At 33.9% G+C, this 23,676-nt stretch overlaps 1 protein-coding gene across 1 annotated transcript in view; it reads right to left on the bottom strand.

Annotated features, from left to right (window-relative positions):
• The window catches only part of LOC118200424 (uncharacterized), a 154,476-nt gene that overhangs the window by 67,527 nt on the left and 63,273 nt on the right, over positions 1-23,676 (bottom strand). The window contains exons 12-17 of the mRNA XM_085827375.1: positions 19,535-19,686; positions 15,856-15,987; positions 12,000-12,047; positions 11,775-11,822; positions 7,133-7,210; positions 2,552-2,687 (exon numbers count right to left, since the gene is read on the bottom strand). Of these exons, the coding sequence (XP_085683501.1) occupies positions 2,552-2,687; positions 7,133-7,210; positions 11,775-11,822; positions 12,000-12,047; positions 15,856-15,987; positions 19,535-19,686 (594 nt within the window). The remainder of the gene's footprint in view (positions 1-2,551; positions 2,688-7,132; positions 7,211-11,774; positions 11,823-11,999; positions 12,048-15,855; positions 15,988-19,534; positions 19,687-23,676) is intronic.

Raw genomic sequence — 23,676 nt, forward strand, 5'->3', positions numbered from 1 at the left:
GAAACATGGCGGGGTTTCTGTTATGGTTTGGACAGCCATATCGTGGTTCTCTGCTAGCCCCATGATAACTGTGTCAGGGCACATGACTGCCAAGACTTATGTGAACATTTTGGCCGATCAAGTTCATCCCATGGTACAAACTTTGTTCCCCGATGGTGATGGTGTCTTCCAAGAAGACAAAGCCCCTGTTCACACAGCTCACATTGTCCAGGACTGGTTTTCTGAACACGAGGATGAGTTGTCTCATCTCCCTTGGCCACCATAGTCACCAGACCTGAATATTATCGAACCTTTGTGGTCTACATTGGAACGGAAAGTGCGTTCTCGTTATCCACCGCCAACATCGTTATCTGAACTTGCCACCGTTTTGCAGGAAGAATGGTATAATATTCCCTTGGCAAACATACAGGAACTGTATTTATCCATTCCGAGAAGACTGCAAGCTGTTTTGTATGCCAACGGGTTTCCTACACCATATTAAGCAAAGAAACATGTTTTTTTAAAGGTGTTTCCATATTTTTGTCCAACCCCTGTATATACGTAACGAACATCACGAAAAACGTCTCTTTTGAACACATTCTACAATACAATCCGGTTTGGAAGAAAGATTCCTTACGTACAGACGTCACGCAAAAAAAAAAAAAAAAAAAAAAAAAAAAAAAAAGTCTGTAAGGATTATGTTAATTTTATTAACAGTTAAATTTTAAGTTCCTTTCCTGTCAAATTCTTAGTTTCTACTTACTACTTCCGGCCAGAACGTACTTTTTGAATCTTGGTGAATATTTAATGAGAAGGAGCGGTATTTAAACCACGAAGTTACTTAATGAGACAGAGGGAGAATCAGAGTTTCTGAATTACGCGCGTCTGCCTTTTTGGCCGCGCTCCCTCTCAAAGCTGTTTTTACGCTCGGCCGTACTCAGGCCCTTGCTAAGCTTCCTAGTAAAATAAGTTAAGGGGCCAACTCTCATTGAACCTTGATAGCTTTGGCTATACTTATTTAGTTAATCTTAGTTTTAGTTTAATTCTTAGTCTTTTAAGTTCAAGTCCAAAGTGCGGGCTTTACTTGTACACTCCCAGGCGGAGTTTTGTTAAATCTTATCGAAATAATAAAGGGTTAGTTACCCTTCTCTCTTGTTGTTTCTTGTCATCGAACTCTAGCGATTATTCGCTTATCAGTTCTTAGATTCCTCACTTCCAACATTAACTTAGAATTCCGAAGTGAGGTACTCTACAAGTCCAAATCGATATTTTTATTGAAATATGATAACCGGAATTTTTCGCGGTTACAATACTTCCTTCACTTCATATAAGAAGGTTATAACATTCCATATTGCTGTAAAAGTTTGGATTCTCACTTCATAATCTTAAATGAATAAATACAAAAACTATGTATTCCAGCGTCAGGTCTTTCTGTATCTTCGAGATGATGAAGATATTTTAAGTGTCTTCTGTTCTGATAAGTATCCTCTAATCAGTTTATTATTGAAAACTGGATAAAAATCTATGCGTAGCTTACATAGTAGTTACGTAGTCTGCATGTGGATTAGCAGAGATTTTGTACAAATTTTGAGACAAATTGTGTTTTACGATTTTAATTTGAAAATCTCCTCTCTTTCCAGGAAAAATACGAAACTATCTCACATTTCGTTAAAAAAAAAAAAAAAAAAAAAAAAAAAAAAAAAAAAAAACACAGAGATAAGTTTTAATTACAGTATATAATATCATATTAAGAACATATTATGATAATATTAATAATAATTAAGTGTAATGTTAATGCCTGTAATATAAAATAATAGCAAATGTGAAAACTGGTTTGCTGACGTGAATTATATGAAGTTCATTTAAGAATATAGGCAAAATTTACGTCATTTATTTAAGCTAGCCTTTAACAGGAAAAACTAAAGTTTAAAAATTTATCTGCAGCATTATAGTAAAATAAGCTATATTTCCAGTAATATGTTGTAGTTCCTTTTTTTACACACTTTGATTACACATATTAATTTTACAAATATAATCAAATCACATTGTAAGCCAAGAGGAATAAAACACATATTTGTTCAAAAATTATATTATTGAAATACCTATTTAGAAATTTAGAGGAATTTTTTAAATGAATAATTTTTTATTATAGTATTAATTTGTTAATAAATATGGGACTGATTTCATTGCATCAAATATTTCTTACGTGTTAGCGTTTATAAAAGAGATATTTCGTTCTAGGAACGCATATTTACGTAAAAGGACTTCTTAGTTAATTTCTAATACATTTGACATACTACGACAATGTCACTGCGACATTCATTACTCTACCAATGTAAAACTCTCACGTAGAAATCAAAGTTAAGTACTGAGTGCCTGCTAGACGAAAGCATAACTAATTCAAAGAATGTACAATTAGTTAAATGAATGTATGGAAATTGATATTCAATCATTTCTTTTTGAAATTCCTTAATTTCTTTTCAAGAGAAAAAACCTTTGTAACTTAGTTTTTCAGTTACTTCTGAAAACCCCAAATTTTTTTTCTGAACACCATTTCAGTTCCATGACCTACCTTTCCACATCGGCTTGTGAACAATTTTCAAATGTTTCATCAGAAGTTAGTGTCATTCTTATTTTTCCACACTCTACCACTTGCTTGAAATACATGATGTAATCTTGAAGGGTACAATTTTTCCTCGGTTCTGAAGCTAGAACAAATTAAAAATGGTAAAGACTATGAAACAGTGGGATCTGAAAAGTAATTACCATGAAGACATACGGCATTAAACTATAAGATGCTAATACTTAGCTTTATGTTAATTAGTATTTATTTTATATAACTAATTTAAAAATTCTTCCAAACTCTGACTCTCGATTCATGAACATATAATACACAAATTTGTAAATTTTTATTTTTTACGTAATGTTTGCTTTGTAATTTAATTTTTATCTTGCTAACTTTAGTTTAATTAAGAAAATGCTAACTGGTGTATATTTACTTATCTTATGCATATTATTTAAATTCTTTCATATTTTGAAGAAAATTTACTCATTTTTAAGTAACTTCAATAATATAAAAATTTTACAGCCATTAATATTCAGTCAGAATTCCCACAATTAACTGTGCAAATCGAAAAAACATAACATTGTAAGGTTTATTAATTTTATAACAGTTATTTTTAATTTTGAAACCCTTTCCTTTAAAATTTTGTTTTTCCCTTACAGCTCCCAACCAGAATGAGTTTTTAGTATCGCACTCCATGTAAATGAGGCAAAAGGAATATTTAAGGAAGGTTCAGCTTACTCCAGCAGGAGAGCTTAGGAGATATAGGGATTAGCTTAGGGATTATATCTTTATCTCGATTTAAAATCCTAAGTGGAGGCTTTAGTGTAAGCCTGAGAAGGGGCCAACTGTTATTATGTCTTTCAGTGAATAAAAGAATCGGACTCTTCTCTGGACTTTGTCATTACACACTCAGCAATAAGTCGCTATACATTTTAATAGGTTCCTCTACGTTCAGCATAGACGAAGTATAGTTAGCCTTAACAACTGTGTTAAGTCTAACTATACTTCGTTAGCCAGGCTTCGTTATCTTATGTTAAGGCTAACTAACATTCAAATGCCAATGAAATGCCAAAATCTGTACAAACAATCTCTCAAAGGCAAGAAAAAACGTTAGATTGATATTTTATACTATGTCTTTCAACAAGGTATTAAAAGAATAAAAATTATGAAATGTAGCGTAACAATTTATACTGCATATATTGTAGATTTAAAACTACAATTAAATGTAAATTTCGAAACGTATAGGTTATTGTAGCAAACTGTGAAAAATACAAGACTTTTATTTTGATAAAAATTTTTCGCTTAAACAACTAAAAAAATAAATATCTAAATTTTCAAGTTTAATTTATGAAGGATACATTTCATATTATCAAACTATGCTAACGGTTTCTAAAAATTTAATTTTCTTTTTTCAGAAATTTTATTCACTGCCTTATTTTAAAACTGAAACATTTCATTTCGGTATCCGTGTTTTCGCAATTTTCAGATTCTAGAATGTGACATCAATTTAAGCACAATATTTTTCTTAGGAATGTTTTAATGGAGACCCCATCTCTCAAATGAAATGACTGTGATGCGTTATTATCGTTATAACTGCTCTTATGTTTAAGCACTGGAGAGCTTTTGCGAGAAATTACTTCTATTCCATATGAAGCATGACAAACATTGATGAGTGGTAGCAGCCAATAATATTTGACTAGAAGCCACTGACTGAATTCGCATCAGAGAAATTCGAAACAGAATTATGACAGACTTTTATCCGATTAGATTATAAAAATTAGGGATTATATTTGATTTCATTTACTTTTCTCGCGCAGTATATACGTTCTTAGTGTAAATGTAATTCATATGCATGTGTCTGTATGGCGATATATATAAAAATCGCGGATACTCACATGTTAGAAATATTGTAATATATGTAGTGGGAATATGAAAATGTGGATTTTTACATAAAATGATGATCTCTTACAAAGTTCCACAAAGTGTTTTCAGTGATAAACGCTCAATTATGGTATTTTAAAGCTGAAGGAGTATGGATTAAAGCAGCTGTGTGAGAAGTAAGCTAGGTGTTAGGAAAGATGTTCTCTTAAAAAAGGAAGCATAAGAAAAAAAAGAAAAAAAAAACATTTGATGTAAAATTGTATAATTAGGTGTTTGCTTACATCTTTCGAACTGTTTACATTTTGTCAGTTACAAAAAACATTGTAAACAAGCTGCTAGCTAAACAGAAACTTAACATTGTTTCAGAATTCATGTAATATTATCTGTTTTCAAGAAAAATAAAATTGTTCGAAATACGGTTATTTATTTAATTTTGCATTATTTAACTGCGTCTGTGTTTACAAAAATTGTTCTTCTAACACTGAAGAATCGAAAGCGGATATACAGGGTGTCTCAAAAGGTCTTTGTCAAACTTAATATGCTGTCTGTCATACAATGACAAACAAGATTTACATAGAAACTTGTGTCCGAAAATTCGAACGGCGACCACTAGGAGGCAGTGTTCGCAAGCGTAGAGGCGGGGGAAGGGGAAGAAAAGATGTGGGAAAAGGTATTAAAATGACTTTTTTTACAGGGCATGGTTAAATTACAGAAGATGTCCAAAATTCCTTCCATTCGCCACTATATATGCTTTACAGTGTCCACGCATGGATTTACGGACCCGTTCAAAATGGACAAGTGTGTAGCGGACAAGTGCCGCCGAATCCACGACCCTGGCGACGAGATCCATGTCCAGTGTTCCTGTCATCTCGTACACCATGGCCTTCATGCATCCCCATAGTCAGAAATTAAGGGAAGTCAGGTCGAGAGATCGCGGTGGTCATGCGACTTGTCTGCCTCAATCAATCCAGCGATCAGGATATGTCCTAACGAGGTATTCCCGCACGCATATATAAGCATTTTGTACCGCGCCAAGCGCATAGGGAAGAATCCATACCTTGTGATTGGATATACGTTTCGATGACATCATTTTCTCTTGGCGTAATGACGCTTAGACGGAATTCTTACGGTTTTGTTTCGACGAATGACGCGCATGATTGACACGGAAGAGTGAAAATTATCGTTCGTTTTATTTAAAATGAAAATATTTAGCTTTAGTGTTCTGCATATGGCTTCCTGTTTCATGCAATTATAAAATTATGCAATCTTTCAAAGATGATGTTAATATCAGAAGCAATCTTAAGCGCTTAAATTATATAAATAGCTGAGTTCATGAATTCAGTGCAAAAATCAAAACACGACGATCTCGATCCAAATATAAAGGCATTATGTGCTAGTAAGTATATTATTATTATTGCAGTTTTGTTGCATTCTCTTTCTTTTGCATTGCAGAAAATATTTCCTTTGCAAATGTTATTTCCATGTCAGTGTCCATGTCATTTCTAATACTCTGTTGCCTTAAATGAAAGAAAAAAGTGCATTCAGCATTGTCGCTGAATTTAATACACTTATATGAGAAAAGATTCAATTTAAAATACGTATCTGTTTCTCTGCTTCGAATCTATATTAGTCTAACTTCAAAAATAAATTTTACTTTTCCAGACTGATTATAAATAGTGTAAATTTACCGTGTACTATTTTATCTCCCGACATCGTTTTTGCTATTTCCGAAAATTGACTTGTCTCATGCTTTCGGAGATTGCATCTGCAGAGTATGTATATAATGAACGTGAAATAAGGAATTAATAATCACAACACTTCTAATATGAAGGGTTTTAAATTAAGAATATAGTTATTAAAAATATCTGCACTTCCTATTAATACACATTTACGGAGTTAGCACAGGAAGAAATAATACTTTTTCTCTCTAGGGGGAAAAAGGATACTACATTTTTTATATTAAATTCACCACACTACAGTGCTGTAAGAAGTGTAATCTCATAGCAATACAAATACAAAGCACGTAATAATCTTTTCGGAACTGCTATCAAATTGTAAAAACAGTATAGAGGTGTACCCTCGAGCCAAAGGAAAGTCAAGGCGTTCCTAAGCGTAGAAGAATTGATGCCATCGGATGCCATATTCACTCACGAGAAGGGATATGCTTCCCGCACAGTGCTGCTAAAATGTGCAGATGCTCCATCATGTTGAAACCAATTGTTTAGGCGTATAGCTGCTGGAACGTCAACCCTCAGACCCGGCAACACACCTTCCACAAAATGTCACACAAAATGTCCATAAAGAACTGAGTTAGTAAACCGATTCATCTTTCTCCAGTAACGTCCTCGCCTGAAATAATCACACTTCCCACTCTCCTATAAGCCTGAGAACATTGCCCTCAAGCGATCGCCATTTGCATTTTCGGACACAAGTCCTATGTAAACCTTATTTCTCATGATATGATAGACCAGCATGTTAAGTTTAGCAGCGACCTTTTCAGATAACCTGTATAATAGCGAAACTTTTGACAGAATATTTAGTAGTTCATTGCTTACTTCGATAGAAGCAAGAGATTAAATTCTGTAACATTTATATATTTGTAGAATATGTGTTTCGAGGCAGAGAAATCCTCAAAAGAAACTGAGAGTCAAACCTTAACGTCGATTTATTTGTAAAGTAGTAGTTGCATATAATTGTTAGACATACCTTCCATTAGAAGTTGCGCAACATTAAACACTTCATTTTCTAACATGGCAGGTGCGCGTTGTTTAAGTTTGTCGTCACCTATGTAAGTGATAAAAATAAAAGAGCTTGACTTAATATATGGAATGGAAAATAAACATTCAACAATTAATGGAAAAACTAATGGAAAATAAACATTCAACAATTAATGGAAAAATTAATGGAAAATAAACATTCAACAAATAATGGAAAATAAACATTCAACAATTAATGGAAAAATTAATGGGAAATAAACATTCAACAAATAAATTATACCAAATGGATTAATAACAGCAGTCAATGATTTCGATGAATATTCTTCGGCACATTTAATTAAAACTGCTTTTGTTCAGTATCGTATCAATCACATTCCCATGTTCTGAGATTCAAGATATGGATTGTAACTGTTATTAAGAAGATAAATTTATTGTCTTCAGTACTGCTATTATTCTTTTCTGTTTTTGCATTATATGTGTTACGAATATCGCAATACAAATAATTATTTGCTCCTGATTGTGGGAAAAAGTATACAGTTCTTTCAATTTGTTCAAGCCAGGAAAAAAAGCCATTACAAGCAATTTTTGACGGGATTTTCGAAATTTTCGAAGGAATGTTTGAAACTGACGTAACTCTCATCTCCAATTTATCCGATTTGTATTCGTTTTTTACTCAAAACATACTTCGGAGAAATTAATTTCGGTTCATATTTCTGAAGTTCAACTACTATGAAGACTTAATCTTGTGTAGTAGTATCCTCTGTTTTCATGTGGTAATATGTAATGATTCTTACAAGGTGTTCTGATTAAAACTTGTACTTAGTCCATGACACTGGCAGGGAATTCTAGTGAAGATGCATTTACTGTTTAGTTAACTAATTCGTTGTTATTATGTATAACGTGAATTGCTATGTTTTTTATTTATAGTTAAATTGTTTTGATTAACTATACATTTTTAGTATTAGTTATAATCTGCTTTTTCTCATTATTTAGATCAAAGAACATTGATTTCTGAAGACTGGAATTTACTGAATATTCCTACCTTATTCATTTGCCCATTCTTATCCATATATAAATGCATTGAAATAAAAAGCAAGGCACCCAGAAGGAATTATATAAATAACAAATATGAATGGGACGAAACTGCCTTACCTTACGATAGAATGTGCGAACTATCGTAAGGTATGGCAAACTATCGTATGATTAACTTTTTGCGGCCAATGCCTGACTAGAAGGAACTCCAGAGTATAAAAACGGAGCATCCGGATGTGTAGAAAACGGAGGATATTCCAATACTCTTCCATGCAAATGTAGGTCCGTCGCCTCACGTGGACTGTACTAATGCCTGGCAGAACGTTTCCCGAACAGTATGAACAGATGTCATCATTTCTGAAAGGACGTGCGACTGGGCTAAAGGAAGCAGGGTGGTCAATTGGCAGAAACTCTAGACATTTGTTTCGGAGCAGTGTTACCTTTCGACAGTTACCTGATAGCAACTGCTGAGCCATGAGCGTTAATAAGGTAGCGGTTGACCGAGAGCGACGATAGAATGCAAGGAGAGCGTGATCGTCCGATAGGCGCTCACAGCTCCTGACACGTCTTTATTAACGATTCGACGTGTAACGTGGACGCATATTTTATATATTGTAACGTGGACGCAAATTTTAACTATTTCTTTTTTATCCATTCTTTTAAATCATTAGTATAACCATCTTAACTCTGCAACGGGCATGTAGTTTTCATATAGAAACTACAATCTTGTAAACAGTGTGCAAATATTTCTGTGAATTATCATTTTGATACTTGCATATATTGTGTAAAAAGCTCTTATAATATCTGGCATAGAGTGTTCTTATAATATCTATCATTAAATTGATGTAAATAATCCTTAAGTTATGCAGTACAACATTTGAGCTTATGGAGAAGACCTCCCGGGTCTTGGCCGTGGTGCACAGCTAATAGATTTCCTGAGGACACGCAATAACAGCTTGAGTATAACAGCAGGCCTGTTGTTCTCACGTGGGTACAGAGATTGTGTAAATGCATTTGAACAGCTACTGTTGTTGGCATGTTAGTGGGATTGCTTATTTGTCTCTAATTCGGGCGGCAATAAGCTGAGTGACAGTTATCGTCACTTAACGATTGCATTATCGATAAAAAGAGGCATTGTTGAATTGCATGACCATAATGGGCGAATATGACGAAAGTCACCAAATAATATACTTCTTGTACCTGCGTTATACCAAGCAATATACTTCTTGTACCTGCTTTATATGTTACATTTATATCGTTGAAAAAATAGTTGTCATACATGTAAATAAATGATTCTATTTTATGTGCATTTGATAATCATACTGTTGCGAAATGCTCAGCAGCGATAAGATAGCTTAGCGGCAAAGCGGATTTAGGGTTGACAGAAAATGGCAAGGAAAGGGTGGTCAGATTTGGAGCGAAATAGCCCATTTGTTGACAAACTCGGCGAAATGCTATAGAAGGAGAGAGAACATTCTATCTTCACGATAAGCTAACCTGAGAACACATACAAGGCTAGAACGATCTTTTCACCCTATTGTTCAAGTTATCCATACGCAGCAAACTGCCCGCAGAGATTCATTTCCTCCAAATGCGCTGCACATTTGGCGACTTCTTGCGAAATCCAGCGTATTTAAAGTGTGTGTGTGATTATGGCAAAGCCTCGAAGCCTATCTGCCTAAGGGAAGGGATGCCTTCGTGGAGGACTTTCTAAGGGAAACAGGCTGGTATACACGATTCACATGCGGAAAACCACGGAAAGGCCCATGCAGCCAACTCATTCGCGGGATTCGGACCTCAAACCGAACTACCAGTGTTCAGCGACTTTACCGCTCGGCCGCTGGTGTGCCGCCAGCGTATTTAAAGAACAATCTTTGTATGCAGTAAAGCTGAAATTCAAACTGATAGTTCATTGTAGTATAAAATGTAGGGCATGTTATTCATTGTCTTAATTTATATGAATTTTTTCATTTTTATCTAAATGTGACGTATACGAATATGAATTTTTTCATTTTTATCTAAATGTGACGTATACGAATTTAATGACATTTAAAACCCGAATCGTTACTTGAAACGGAAGAGCTAACAAGGTATTTCTTGTAGTTTGGGCCAAATTTTTTTTCCCAAGACCTTTTTCTTAGTTACAAGTAAAATATATAAATTTTGAAAATATGGTAGTAAGTTATTTTTTTATTAATTTTTAAGAATTTACGCAGCTTGTTGCTCCCAAAACAGTGAACGAAGGAAAAATTTTTCAATTTTTATTTTTTAAAGACGTTAATTTGATTTTAATTTGCAGATTGTTTAAAAAACTCTGATTATATTATAGAGCAGACACTATAAAATTTGTATACTGTATTAATTGTCCCCTAAGACACATACACTTTCAGTCAGGCCCAGATAATCATCTTCCTACAGTAAGTTTTATCCTATCTTTCTGATTACTGTTTAAAATAAAATAAATAAAATGACTTGAAACTGATATATTCAGACTGCAGTCTAACAACTTCAGAGTTTATTATTAAAAATTTCAAGGCATTAGATAAATATTAAAAATTTATAAAATCGTGAAACCAACATAAAAATTAAGAAACAAATGACCTTATACCAGTCAATTAAAATATTTATAACATTAGAAATGTCTTATACTAGTTACAACAAAGCGCAAATGTTCATAAGAACTAAAAAAGTATAAAGAAAATTTAATTCTTAAGAACTGTGTTTATTGCTTTTAAGACATTTACCATATTAATTAACGACTGTTTGCTTGTATTTAAAAGATTAAAGTTTTTACGTGACGAGGCATGAAATTGTAATATTGTAAAAAAATGGTAGAGCTATATTCTACGGCAGACACATACACTCTCTACTATATGCAGCGTTCTCAAGTCAGGTTGACCTGCAGTATAGAACGAATTCTTACTGGTTTTCCCAGAATGTTCTCGAAGACAGGTCAAAAGCTATAAATATCCTGCCTGTACGCGGAGTAGCAGTGTATTGAGAGTTTATTGGGGAGAAAATATTCCCAATAAACTTTCGATATTGTATCCAAATGGGAAACTCTCGAAACTCGATACTCTAGATACCAATAAATTGGATCTAAAGTATCCGGAGTATCTTAAAGTCAGTACCAGAGAGTAGAGTCTTGAGCTCCAAGAACGATCGACTGAGTCGGGAGCTGTACTTTAGTGCTTTGCCGTGAAGCTGTCTTCACCGTTAGAGTCTGATGGGCTGAAGGCTGTTCTTGTGATTGTCTCAGCATGTTTCTTGCGGTTTTTTGACGACTGTAACACGTCTTTGGAAATTTGCTGTGTAATATAGACGAATAAATTGTGTTTTGATGCTTCATCAAGTGTTACCATCAATCAATTCAAAACCACGAGCCCGTAGAACGCAACAATACATTATGTCTATTTATTTCTAGATATTTACTTTCGTATTTCCGGTACACGAAATAGTACTGCAGTAGAAGGAAGAGAAGCATTCCAGTTTGAAATTGAAAATGGTTTTATGGAAAAGTTTCTCCTTGAACCAAAATTAACATGGCAGTCTCCATCTAAATATACAAGAGTTTTAAAAAAATTAACAGTATGATTTACCCATTTCTTGCGATGTATTTTTAGGTTCAAGTTCCTCATATTCATCTCCTGGAAATGTATAAATAAAATGCGCTCAGTTTCAGATATTTTGATGCATATCATATTATGATTTATTGAAAAATATACAAATTAATATTAAAAATTAAGTAATAAAGAAAAAGGAACGCTTTAAGTACATCAAATGTAAATAAGACTACATTATGCTGAGAAATAAATTTACAATACCTTCACCACGTCTTCTTCTATTACGATCAAGGTCGTCATAGTCATCTCCTTTAAATGCATAAAAAATTAAATTTGAGATATTCACATACAGATTAATTTTCACATAAAGGTTTGTTGCAATGCAAGAACATAATTTAATCGTTTCGATTAATGCGCTCATCTGTTAATTTGAGAACCTATTTATTTGGGATAGACCTTACGAGATAAATCTCAGTTCTTTAATACGATAAAATTGTTTTTTCACTTAGTTGTACATCTTGGTGCATTTAACGGACAGATGAAATGCCTCAGTTTATGTATTTGAAAATTTTAATTTGTAAATGACTTTAAAATATATAATGATAATCTCCCAGCATTAATTGCATGTTTACCAAAAATAAAAAAACCTATAACTTTTTTAATTGTTTTTCTGAAAATGAGAGATATTTTTTGCTTTCCGATTAAAATTTTACATGATCATTAATTAGATTTTTCACATGTGAAACTCCGATAGTAGTTTATATTATTCTTAAGACTGGTTTTATTATCAGTTATTTAAATAGTAGTCATTGTAAGATTACTTGAACAGTTTACGGCAAAAATAATTGGCGAAAAATATCAGAATAAATATTTTGCTTAATTGATGGCTGAAATAAAGAAGATAAATAGTTGCTTAAATATTAGTTTGCGGTTATTTTTTATATATAACTTTTACATATTAGTTAGTTTATTTTAATAGTAATAGTTACCATTTGATGGTTAAATCAATAATAATAGTTAATTAAGGAATTTTAATAATTTCGAAAGAGATTGATTTCTATGTTAATAAAATTATTATTAAATAAGTATTTTAATAAACAAAACATAAATTTTGCATAAGATGATAGTATTATTTTAGCTAATTATAACTGAATGTAATGAAACCAGAAATAGCAAGGCGTGTACATTGTGAAAGTAATCATTGTAATCATTCATATCACTACAAGTCTGCTGTGGACATTTTCTTGAGCTATACCTGTTGCGAAGTTAAATGAACTGAAGCTGGAGTATAGTCACGTCAGCTTCTAGAACGTATGAGAATCAGAGTTAGTCATTAGTTTGGAAAGTGAAAGATTTGGTTGTTGTGTGTGTTCTTTGCATGTTTCATGTCCTTCAATAAAGTATTTCCATGCTCTTTGAAATGTCTGCTGTCTTCCTGGACGTTACAAAACACCTTGCATCGTGTAGACGCATACCCCTGTATTAAATCTTGGCTTTTCTTTCTCAGTATAATAATGTAGTACCCTCCAATAACAGGTGGTTTTGAGTCTAAAGCTTTGAAGTTTGAATTATTCCCTGGAGATGGATTTGAATACATTAAAACCAAAACGGAAGGGACTGAGAACGTCATTTAAACTCAGTCTGAAGAAAACTGAAAATCAGCAGGTTAAAGAAGTTTTAGTTATAAATGACATTTCCATTTTAAAGCTGAAAGTCAATAATATGTTCCAGAAACTTGAAGGTTGTCTGCCATTAATTAATGAAAGTTTATTGAAGACTGAAGATGGTAGGAAACTGTACACCCATAATTTTAAGAAGCTGAAACATTTAGAAAGATTTAGAAACAGAGAGAGACATTTAGAAATTTGTGCTAACTAGAAAAGCTTTTGCAAGTAGTCTCTGTACCTAGAAATAAAAAGAATAAATAAAAAATTTAAAAAATTACCAAAAACCGAACTGAAGAAATTTTCAGGTGACCCAAAGGACTACTTGTCTTTCTGAAGCTTGCTGCAGAAGCTTCACGAAGATAAGCGTATATCTGATGAAGATAAGCTGCAATATCTAAAGCACTCTGTAGAGCCAAAATCGAAAGCTGAGAGTCTCTCATTCAGAGTTTTCTAGCAACAATGGATAATTGATCCAAAGGACTACTTGTACTTCAGGAGCTTGCTGCAGAAGCTTCATGAAGATAAGCCTATATCTGATGAAGATAAGCTGCAATATCAGGCTGTGGAGCCAAAATCGAAAGCTGAGTCATTCAGAGTTTTCTGGCAACAATGGGTAATTACCTAAAGGCCTTCAATCAGTTAAAAGTACGATTTAAAAGAGATGATTTACTTGTCCAGATTTACGTTCGTGATTTATTAAGTATGGTTATGAAGAGCGTCGTGACTGGACGAACCAAGGCTGATTTAGTGTAACTTTCGAAGTTGTAACTGATTTGACAGGGCTTTTGCTTTTGAAATTGGGGAAAGTAGTGGATAGGCTTATTTACTTACGCAGTGTTTCGAGCCGTTCATCTGGAATCGGTAAATTCTTTATCTTTGGATGTTTTTTTGTTGTGATTAGACGATTTATCGCTAGATCAGGAAGGCCAAGAACAATTAATTTTGATAATGGAACCAATTTCAAAGGGGGTATTAATAATCTTTCTAAATTAAATTGGGATAAAATTTCTAGAGAGAGCATAAAATAATTTGAAAACTTATACCACCCACAGCAGCCTGGTGGGAAAGGTTGGATTCCATTGTAAAAGAATTATTAAAACATATTTGAGGTAAATCTGTATTGAGTAAGGAGGAATATAATTCCCAGAAATCTTCTAGATTTAAGACTGATTTAAGACACTTGTTGTAATAATAGAAAGGTATACCTTTTCTAATAGGTGCATAAAAGCAATTAGAAGACTGGATTTATTCAACTATACTTGTTTCTAAGTCTCAACATGACTTTCCTCCTAAGTCTCAATGTGGTAGAATGTTGCGAACTGAAGTGAACTGAATTTAGTGTAGAGTGACGTCAGCTTCTAAAATGTATGAAATTCAGAGTTAGTCTTTAGTTTGGAAAGCGAAAGAAGGTTTGGTTGTTGTATCTGTCTTTATATGTCTTTCATATGCTTCAATAAAATATTTCCATGTTTTTTGGAATGACTTTTATCTTCTGGACTTTATACAGCAGCCTGCATCGTATTAATACAAACCCGTGGATTAAATTTCGTCTTTTCGTTCTCGACCATAGCCACGGTGAAACAGCAGTTTATTTACAAAAACCCATTTTATGTTAAATATCATTTACCTTTTTTGCTAACTTCTAAAGTATGCATTATTTGTTTCATATTTTGTTTTTAGATTACAAACTTACAAGACTTTAGTTAAAGAAATAATAGAATTGTTACTAACTATTAATCATTATGTTTACTAAATACCAATGAACTATGAATCATCATTTTTACTAACTTTTATAATCTGCACTATTTGTTTCACATTTTTGTTTAAGATATATTTTATAACTTAATTTTTTTAATAGAAAATCCGACAAGATTTAATCACTCATCTAATGAAAATGTCACTGAATTCAATAAAAGTTTGCAAATAATTCTCAACATGTTATAATCTAGGAAATTTTTATCAAAAAGTAGGAAATGTGTTAGGAAAAGTTCACGCCTTCTTTTTGCTACGTATGTATTTGTTTTACGCTGGCTATCAAATTAACTATATTGTTACAGTCTAATAATATACAAACTGATAAACATTTAAACGAATTTCAAGTCCTGAAATTATTGATAATTAAAGCATTTTTTTTTTCAATGGCCTGTAAAGAAATAGAGAAGAATTACGCAGGATGATTTTACACGTGCTTGCAACTACATACTTACGTCACGTATATTGTCGAATTAGTTAATCAGTAATTGTTTTATCAAGTGATCTACGAATTTATTAATATTTAAATAAACTCTAAATCTGGAGTAACTAGAGAATTTTTTATGAAACTTAAATTGATTTATAACATGTTAAATATGAACAAAAAGGAGCTAGAAACTTAATTTGATTGTATATTACAAAGTACAAGCTCATAATGATAAGGAAAGAAGCGTCTTATGAAACAGAGAAACAATTACCTTCCATATTACCAGCGGGTTCTGCAGATTCCTCACTCTCTGAACTGTCACTAAAAATTGGATCAGTGGACGGCAATGGATCGCAATCTGTGACTGCTCCCGTAAGCATATATATTGTAGGTCGCATGTTATCTAACAAATAAATAATTTTATTTAGAATATATGAATACTGATAAGGTAATGCAGAATTCTTTGAGAATAAAAGTTAAATATATTTTACTTCATGAAAAAATTCTTAATTAACATCACAATAGTGCAGCCATAAGACATCACATATTTGCCATTTTTGCATCTAATGGTTCTGTGAGACTTAAGGTGCGTCCAAGAGATAATAAGAGGTTTTGTAAACAATAACAACATTTATTTACAAGAAAATATATGAAAATTTCAATCAATTAGAGATATATTATTAGGCATCTGTGCCTTCCATGTCCTACACCTTTAGTATCCTGCCTGCCACTGACTATTGGGACGAACACAGCGCCCTCTAGTCAGAATGACGCTGGAAATATGTAATAGCCATAAAAGGCAACTCAGCTTTTACTGATAAATCAACTTGGATAAGGAAAATAAAGTGAGTAAATAAATATTTAAGAAACTTCACGTGTTATTAAGAAGTAAGTAAATGAGTAGCTTTCAAGATTGTAGACAGAGATGTAATGTTAAAATTACTTTAAAAATATAGTGTAAAGCTTTATTTAAATAGCTAGTTATTTTTGTATTAATGCTTTCCTGTGTAGTCTGTTTTACTAGCTTGCACTAGCAGCGCTCGAATGGGTGTGCACTTTAGTGAATGAAAATAACCAGCTGTCGCTTGTAGATGCTCTAAGTTTATAGGAATTTGAGTTTCAGTTGCATAAAGTCTATAAGTTGTGATAGTAAATATTTTTATTGAACTTGGTCTGTGAATGAATGTAATGATCATGAAGTTTCAGTACATCATGAAGTCAGGTAAATTAGAAGTAGAAAAGACACTAAACCATCCCTAATTAGCTATCATTTAAGGAATCCCTAATTAACATCTAGATAGTTAGAGGACAGGTAACTTCTATGTCCTATAACTACCTTGAGCACAGCCACCTACTGCGAGCATCCGCTTCGACACTTGTCTTGGTACATTAATAACTTAATGCATTCTTAATTGTATATAATATATAAAATTAAGTTCTAAAAAATACAGTTCTAATTAGAGTTCTAAATACTGTCTTAATGCAAATAAGTTTGAATAAATGATACGACATTAATGCAAGTCCTATTAAATAAAATAAAATTCGGTACTAAATATAATCCTCAAACCACACTTAATTTAAGAAAGTTCATTTAGAGCATTACTTTGCTTGTAATGGTGTAAACTAAATTAGGTCAAAATAACACGCTGAGTAATAATTATTGGAGATACTAAGGCAACAAAAATCTGAGTAATTTTCAAAACATAAGGATCAAGTTTTCTGCAAGTCAACTCTAGATGAAGAATTAAACTGCTTAAAAGCAGTTGATCTTCATTATTGATCAAGTGGTTAGACAGTTCTCTTCTCAACACAATAAAAACCACTGTCTCGGAGGGAGATATAAGTACTCTATATTCATTCCTTTCTTTCCAAAGATTAGTTATAAAACTACACGCAGTTTACAGAAGTTTCCTGATCTTTTATCTGTGAGTAAGATTTGCAGTTCCATACTTAATGATCCCATTTTGAATATGAATTCCTGGGGTATATGCACAATCATTGCCATTATGGTTTAATATAAATTGGTCAAACTAAGAAAGCCTCAAAATTTCGCACTAAGGAGCACGAAGCTTATGTTAATAAAAGAAACACATAAAACCGCTGTTGTTTTTGTGAGACATTCTACACAGTCCAATCACATTAATATGACCACCAAAAGCCAGAAGAAACACCTTTCGCAGAGCAGACCGCTGCCAGACGTGCAGGAAAAGAGTCGGTTAGGTTCATGAAGGTGTCTAATGGGATGTTGAGCCATGTCGATTCCAGTACGGTGGCCAGCTGTGCTAGGTTTCGCGGCTGAAGATCTATGGAGCGAACAATCCGATTGAGGAGGTACTACAGATACTCGATTGGATTTATGTCCGGGGAGTTTGCTGGCCAGGGCAGTACGGTAAATTCATTCTGGTGTTCTTCGAACCACGCACATATATTGCTAGCTGTATGATACTTCGCAATGTCCTGCTGGTAGATGCCATCATTCTGAGGAAAACCAATTACATGTAGGGGTGGACATGGTCCGCAAGGACGTGCACCCAGAGAATGCCACGAAAACATTCCCCAGACCATAATGCCCCCTCCTCCAGCTTGGACCCTCCCGGCAATGGTTGCAGGGTGTTTGTTTCCGATGTTTAACGCCGTATACGCCAACACCCATCTGTCCGATGGAGCATAAAATGCCATTTATTGTAAAAAACCACATGTCGCCACTCAGTGTGCATGTCCAGTTGCGGTACTGGCGTGCAAATTCCAGCCTTTGTTATCGATGAACTGCAGTTAGCACAGGTGCTTTAACCAGCCGTCTGCTGCGGAGGCCCATGATCAGCTGCGTTCGCTGAACCGTCGTTGAAGAGACATTGTTGATAGCCCCTTGGTTCATCTGGGTGGTCAGTTGCTCAATGATTTCATGTCTATTTGCCGGCACGCATCTCTGCAACCGTAGTTCACCTCTGTCATTTATGGCCCGTGATGCACCCCATTTGCCACGTCGCTGATTTGGATAGTGCCATTTTGCCGTGCATTTTACCATAATTTTACCACGGCGGCACGCTAACTGCTTACAAAACTAGAAGTTTCGATAAATGCTTTCACCCTTGGTCCGAAAGCCAATGATCATGCCTGCTTGAACGTCAGATAAATCGTTCCGTTTCCGCATTACGCCAACGACTGCGATATTTTCTAATTCTCTCAGACAACCTTTATTACATTCCACTGCAATGTGCTGCCACCTGTCTTCTGTTATTGGTTATTTTACGTTGACATCGAAAGTAGGTGGTGTTAACATTGATGTAACTAGATTTATATATTTTGTATAAAATTAAGACGTATGAGGAAATAAACAGCTAATTTAATCGGATAAAGAAACTGAACAAAAAGAAACTGAAAAAATTCATTGAAAGATGAAGTAACTTCACCAAGTTTATAAAAACCTGAGAATAAAATAACTGCATATCACTTAAAATGTGAACGAATAAGTGACGTGACTAATCATAGTTTTATTGTGTTAAATAATAATCTTGAAACTTCTGTTGCTAAATCTTTTGCCCTAGAAAATGCTAAACCAAGACCAAATGGCTAAGAGGCTATTTCTTCTTGATATTCAATGGACACAGCTGAAGAACCTTTAATGCAGTTGGCGATGTGAGAAGGCATCACTGGTGAAATTAGAAAGAGAGGCAAGATTTTGATGCTAATTTAAGACTTCATAGTTTTAGTACGCCAACTCCTCTGACTCGCTGAAACGCACAGTAAATATTTAAAATCTCTGAAATGGAATGATAGATTGGGATTCTGGCTCAGGTACCATTGACGAATAAAGAAAAGCTTTGATTTTTGTGACGGTAATTATGCACGATTTAAATAATAGGTATTATGAATAATAAAATTTAAATGTATGAAAAAAGCAGGAAGACAAGTTTAAAATAAATACGTAGTTACAACATCATAAGACATACCTGGTTCACAGGTAACGTAATCTCCACTTTTAGACATCTCCTCGATTTCCTTCCTAATACATTCTGAGAGTATGCTCACAATTTCTTCAGAAATATCTGGAGTACAAGGGTTTAGATAGCTAACAAAGCAACTTATAGTTTTTTCCTTTTCCCTGGATAATTATAAAAAAGTAATTTTAAATAAAATTCTTAAGGACATCATTGTAGAACTCCTAAAGAATTAAATTTATTATTTAATAAAGAAGACAATAATGTTGCTCTGTTATTTTCCTTAAATGTGTTTTTTCGTATATTCAGAAATGTTAATCGGAACAAAATAAAATAATTTAATACGGTTTGTTACAATTAAGCATTACTGTTTTTAATTTTACTGGAAAATAATTCATTGTTTTCTTAACAGCTTTTAGTTATGCCTTTTGCTTTCAGAGCTGGTTTTATATTATCATGAAATATGAGGTAAAACATGTAAAAACCTTAATTATACCTCAGATTTGAGCCCAGTGCTTCTCGGACAGCTGTCTTATTAAACAGCTCTCTACTAAGCTGTCACTTGAGTTATCCACAACAGACAACTAACTTTACACATTTTCTAGTTAATGATCATACTCTGATGGTTTAACTTGATTGTAGCGATTGATTTGACAGTGTTCTAACTGGCTGCGGTACGCAGAGATATCCTGAGAGAAAGTGCAAAATATTCAAACAGGTATTATTGGAAAATCATGAATGACGTTACTCATCATATGAAATAACCTTGAGTTTGATGTAAATCAAATTTTTGTAGCAGTTGTATTTAACGTAAAGATCTTAGAAAATTAAGTAAAGCCATATTATGCCCAGGGTACAAGCTCCAGGTTTAAATAAAAAGAAGATCGTCAGACATTTGCATTTCATCGACTTTTGTGAGGAGCTGAAAAATAATGTCTTTAAGAGCTCAAACTGAAGTCATAGATTGATTTACTGCTGTCAAGTAACTGGTGCTGTTAAGGCTCTTGCCAACGACAGGGGCATTTGATCCCTTGCCACGATGAATGTCATGGGCTTGTGCTTGACAACAGAAACGCGGAAAGGACGCGGTGACAGCTCGGTAGCTGTCACCAACAGCACCAGTTAGGTGACAGCTACCGAGCTGTCACCTAACTGGTGCTGTTAAGTCTCTTGCCAACGACAGGGGTATTTGATTCCTTGCTACGATGAATGTCATGAGCTTGTGCTGTACAACAGCAACGCGGAAAGGATGAGAGCTACTGAGCTGTCATCTAACTGGTGCTGTTCAGGCTGTTGCCAAAGACATGGGCATTTGATTCCTTTCCACGATGAATGTCATGGGCTTATGCTTGACAACAACAACACGGAAAAGATGAGAGCTACCGAGCTGTCACCTAACTGGTGCTGTTAAGCCTCTTGCCAACGACAGGGGTATTTGATTCCTTGCTACGATGAATGTCATGTGCTTGCGCTTGGCAACACCAACACGGAAAGGATGAGAGCTATCGGCCAGATACCATTCGCTATGGATGGAGAAAACTTCTAGGGAAGCTTATTTTAATCAGCTCTAAGGAGCAGTACGGTTTTCCGAATGAGTAAGTACGAACTGACAAAGCTTGGGAGACTTAACGGAATTCCTCGGAACGGTTATCCGTAACAAAAACTGAACATCATTCCTTATTTCTTATGTTAGACATAGCAAAAACCTTCGATCACGTCTGGTATAATAGATTTCTTTACAAGTTCATAACTTTGGGCTTTAGCAGAGAAATTAATATTATGCTCAAGTGCTTTACGGAAAATCGTGCATTCACAATAAGGCAGATAAAAGTTTTCTGATCTTGCGAAATGATCCGTCATGGGACCTATTTTAAAATCCATTGAGTTTGACTTACTTTGGGAGCATAAAATGGATCCAAATTCTGATAGCCATACAGAGAATTATTGCTGTGTCTGAAATAACAGCAGAGACTTGAAAAGATTTAAACAGATGTTCTTTTTTTGAAAACGGAACATAAATGCATTTCTTGGGCTCAACAAAATCAATTACCAATTGTAGTGATGGAACTAAAGTAACAGTCGAATTCAATTTTAAAACGCAGACTAGTAGTCAAAGACTACACAATTAAATTTAAATCGAACGACTTCATATGTAAACCAATATGTAGAGCCAGATGACTCCTTTTGTTAAATTAATTTTGCCTAAATGTTAAAGCATCGCATTTTATTTTTCACTTATCCTGCGGAAACCTTCGCACCTGCTATAATAATGAGAGCACGCATGCTCCAGCAAATTTCAAATAAACATTAAGAAAGAATAATCAAAGATTTCGAAGACTTAAACATTTTTTTATCTGAAGACACAATATTTTTGAGTTCAAATCCCACTCAAAGAAATCCTTTCCGTATCAGTTTCTGATTTTGTTACATTTTTGAAGTCTTTTTTTTTCTTCATTCGCTAGCCTGAATTTAAGATTAACAATAAAATGACAAAGCCAGTATGTGAAAAGTTGCCAATAGCTACCGAAATTAAAATCTTTCTTTTATAAAAATAAAAGATGAAATTTTGATAATATGGAGAGTAATAGATACATCATAGACGGAACACCAGATGTTGTATTTTCCCCCGTTTCTCACCCAAATTCATCTTCTAGAACTTAATCTCTAAAGCTAACTTGGAATTTTCATAATCCTTTAGAATTATGTTTTTATGTTTAAACCTAATTCAAGTGTCAAAACTTCAAACACGTTTTTTAGAACAATGATCTTGCAGATTCGTGGTTTTAGCATGGTATTACTTTTTTCTTTTCACCATCGACGAAACGGCTGGCCCACTGGGTTAGGTGCTTTTCAGCCTGTTGGATCCCGTCGATGGAATTAAAAATAAATACATGAATAAACATACTTAAAGAGCTTCGTACTGCGTCCTCCGGAGATTGGCCACGAAACGAGGAACATTGAAATAAGGACCAGAACATGGAAATTGGTGTGTGGTGGGGACTGCTGAGACTAATGCATGGTATTACTGATATATGTTAAATAAGTAAGAGCATATTTTCACATACAACATTCAATATGATCTAACGCAAGGATGGTCAAACATTTTCGATCTCGGGCCAAAAATCGAAAAAAAAAAAAAAATGTTTGGTGGGCCCAGATAAATATTTCTAAAATTTTAAAAACAATATACGAGTATTACAATTTAAATATGTTAATGAGATGCATGAAATTGCGATTTCATTTTCTTTTTAAAGTTCCTTATTGAGGTTCGAAGTGAGATGTACTTATTCTAAGGAACGAGGCTAAATGCTCATCTCTCAGTCTACTTCTGAAATAATTCTTTCTAAGGTTCATAGTTGAAACACTTATAATATGAAACAAACATAGCACTGATTTTCTGGGCGTGAGATATAAAAATTTGGGAAACTTACTTTCGATAATATTTGTAAATGCATCTGCTTGAGATGATTGTTAGATTGCAACTCAATTAATTCAAGTTGCAAATCTGAACACACTGCTTCACAATTTACGTCGAAAGGCATGGTAAAATTATCCAATTCTGTTTGAATGGCACTGAAATCATGAGATCTGGATACTGTTTATCTTCTTGAAAAAAGTTTGTCGGTCTGATATATTTTTACAAAAACTTTCTGCATTTTGGTTTCCTTCATACTCGAACATTGCTTCGTAATTGAAATTCTTATGCTTAGATGTTAAATGACAGGAAATGTTATACTCTTTGAAGACTGCTACAGCTTCACTGCAGATGAGACACACTGGTTTATCTTTTACAACTGTAAAAAAGTATTTCCAAGTCCATTCATCATTAAAAGAATGGCATTCTGAATCAACTTTGCGTTGAAATATTTTACGAATAACCCAAACAAGCACTAGCTCCGCTATACTTTTAATTACTTTCACTATTATTCACAATGATGTTAATGTGCGTAGTCTTTCCATTCGCAATCAGTAATATTAGAACTCGCGCCAAAAGAAAAAGCCGCTGGCTGGAGCTTAAAAAAAGGCGCAGTCTGCCACATGTGAGGTGTAATTCACCTAAATTAGATTCCCGTATGTCTGCTCCCCGAAAAAGCAATAACGCTTGTTGGCGCCAATCTACAGCTATAACTAACAAAGAACTTCCCGCTTTTAAC

The sequence above is a fragment of the Stegodyphus dumicola genome, chromosome 12, assembly GCF_044657685.1.
Source record: "Stegodyphus dumicola isolate Sdum_Otavi_A_Nest chromosome 12, ASM4465768v1".
Classification (NCBI taxonomy): Eukaryota; Metazoa; Arthropoda; class Arachnida; order Araneae; family Eresidae; genus Stegodyphus; species Stegodyphus dumicola.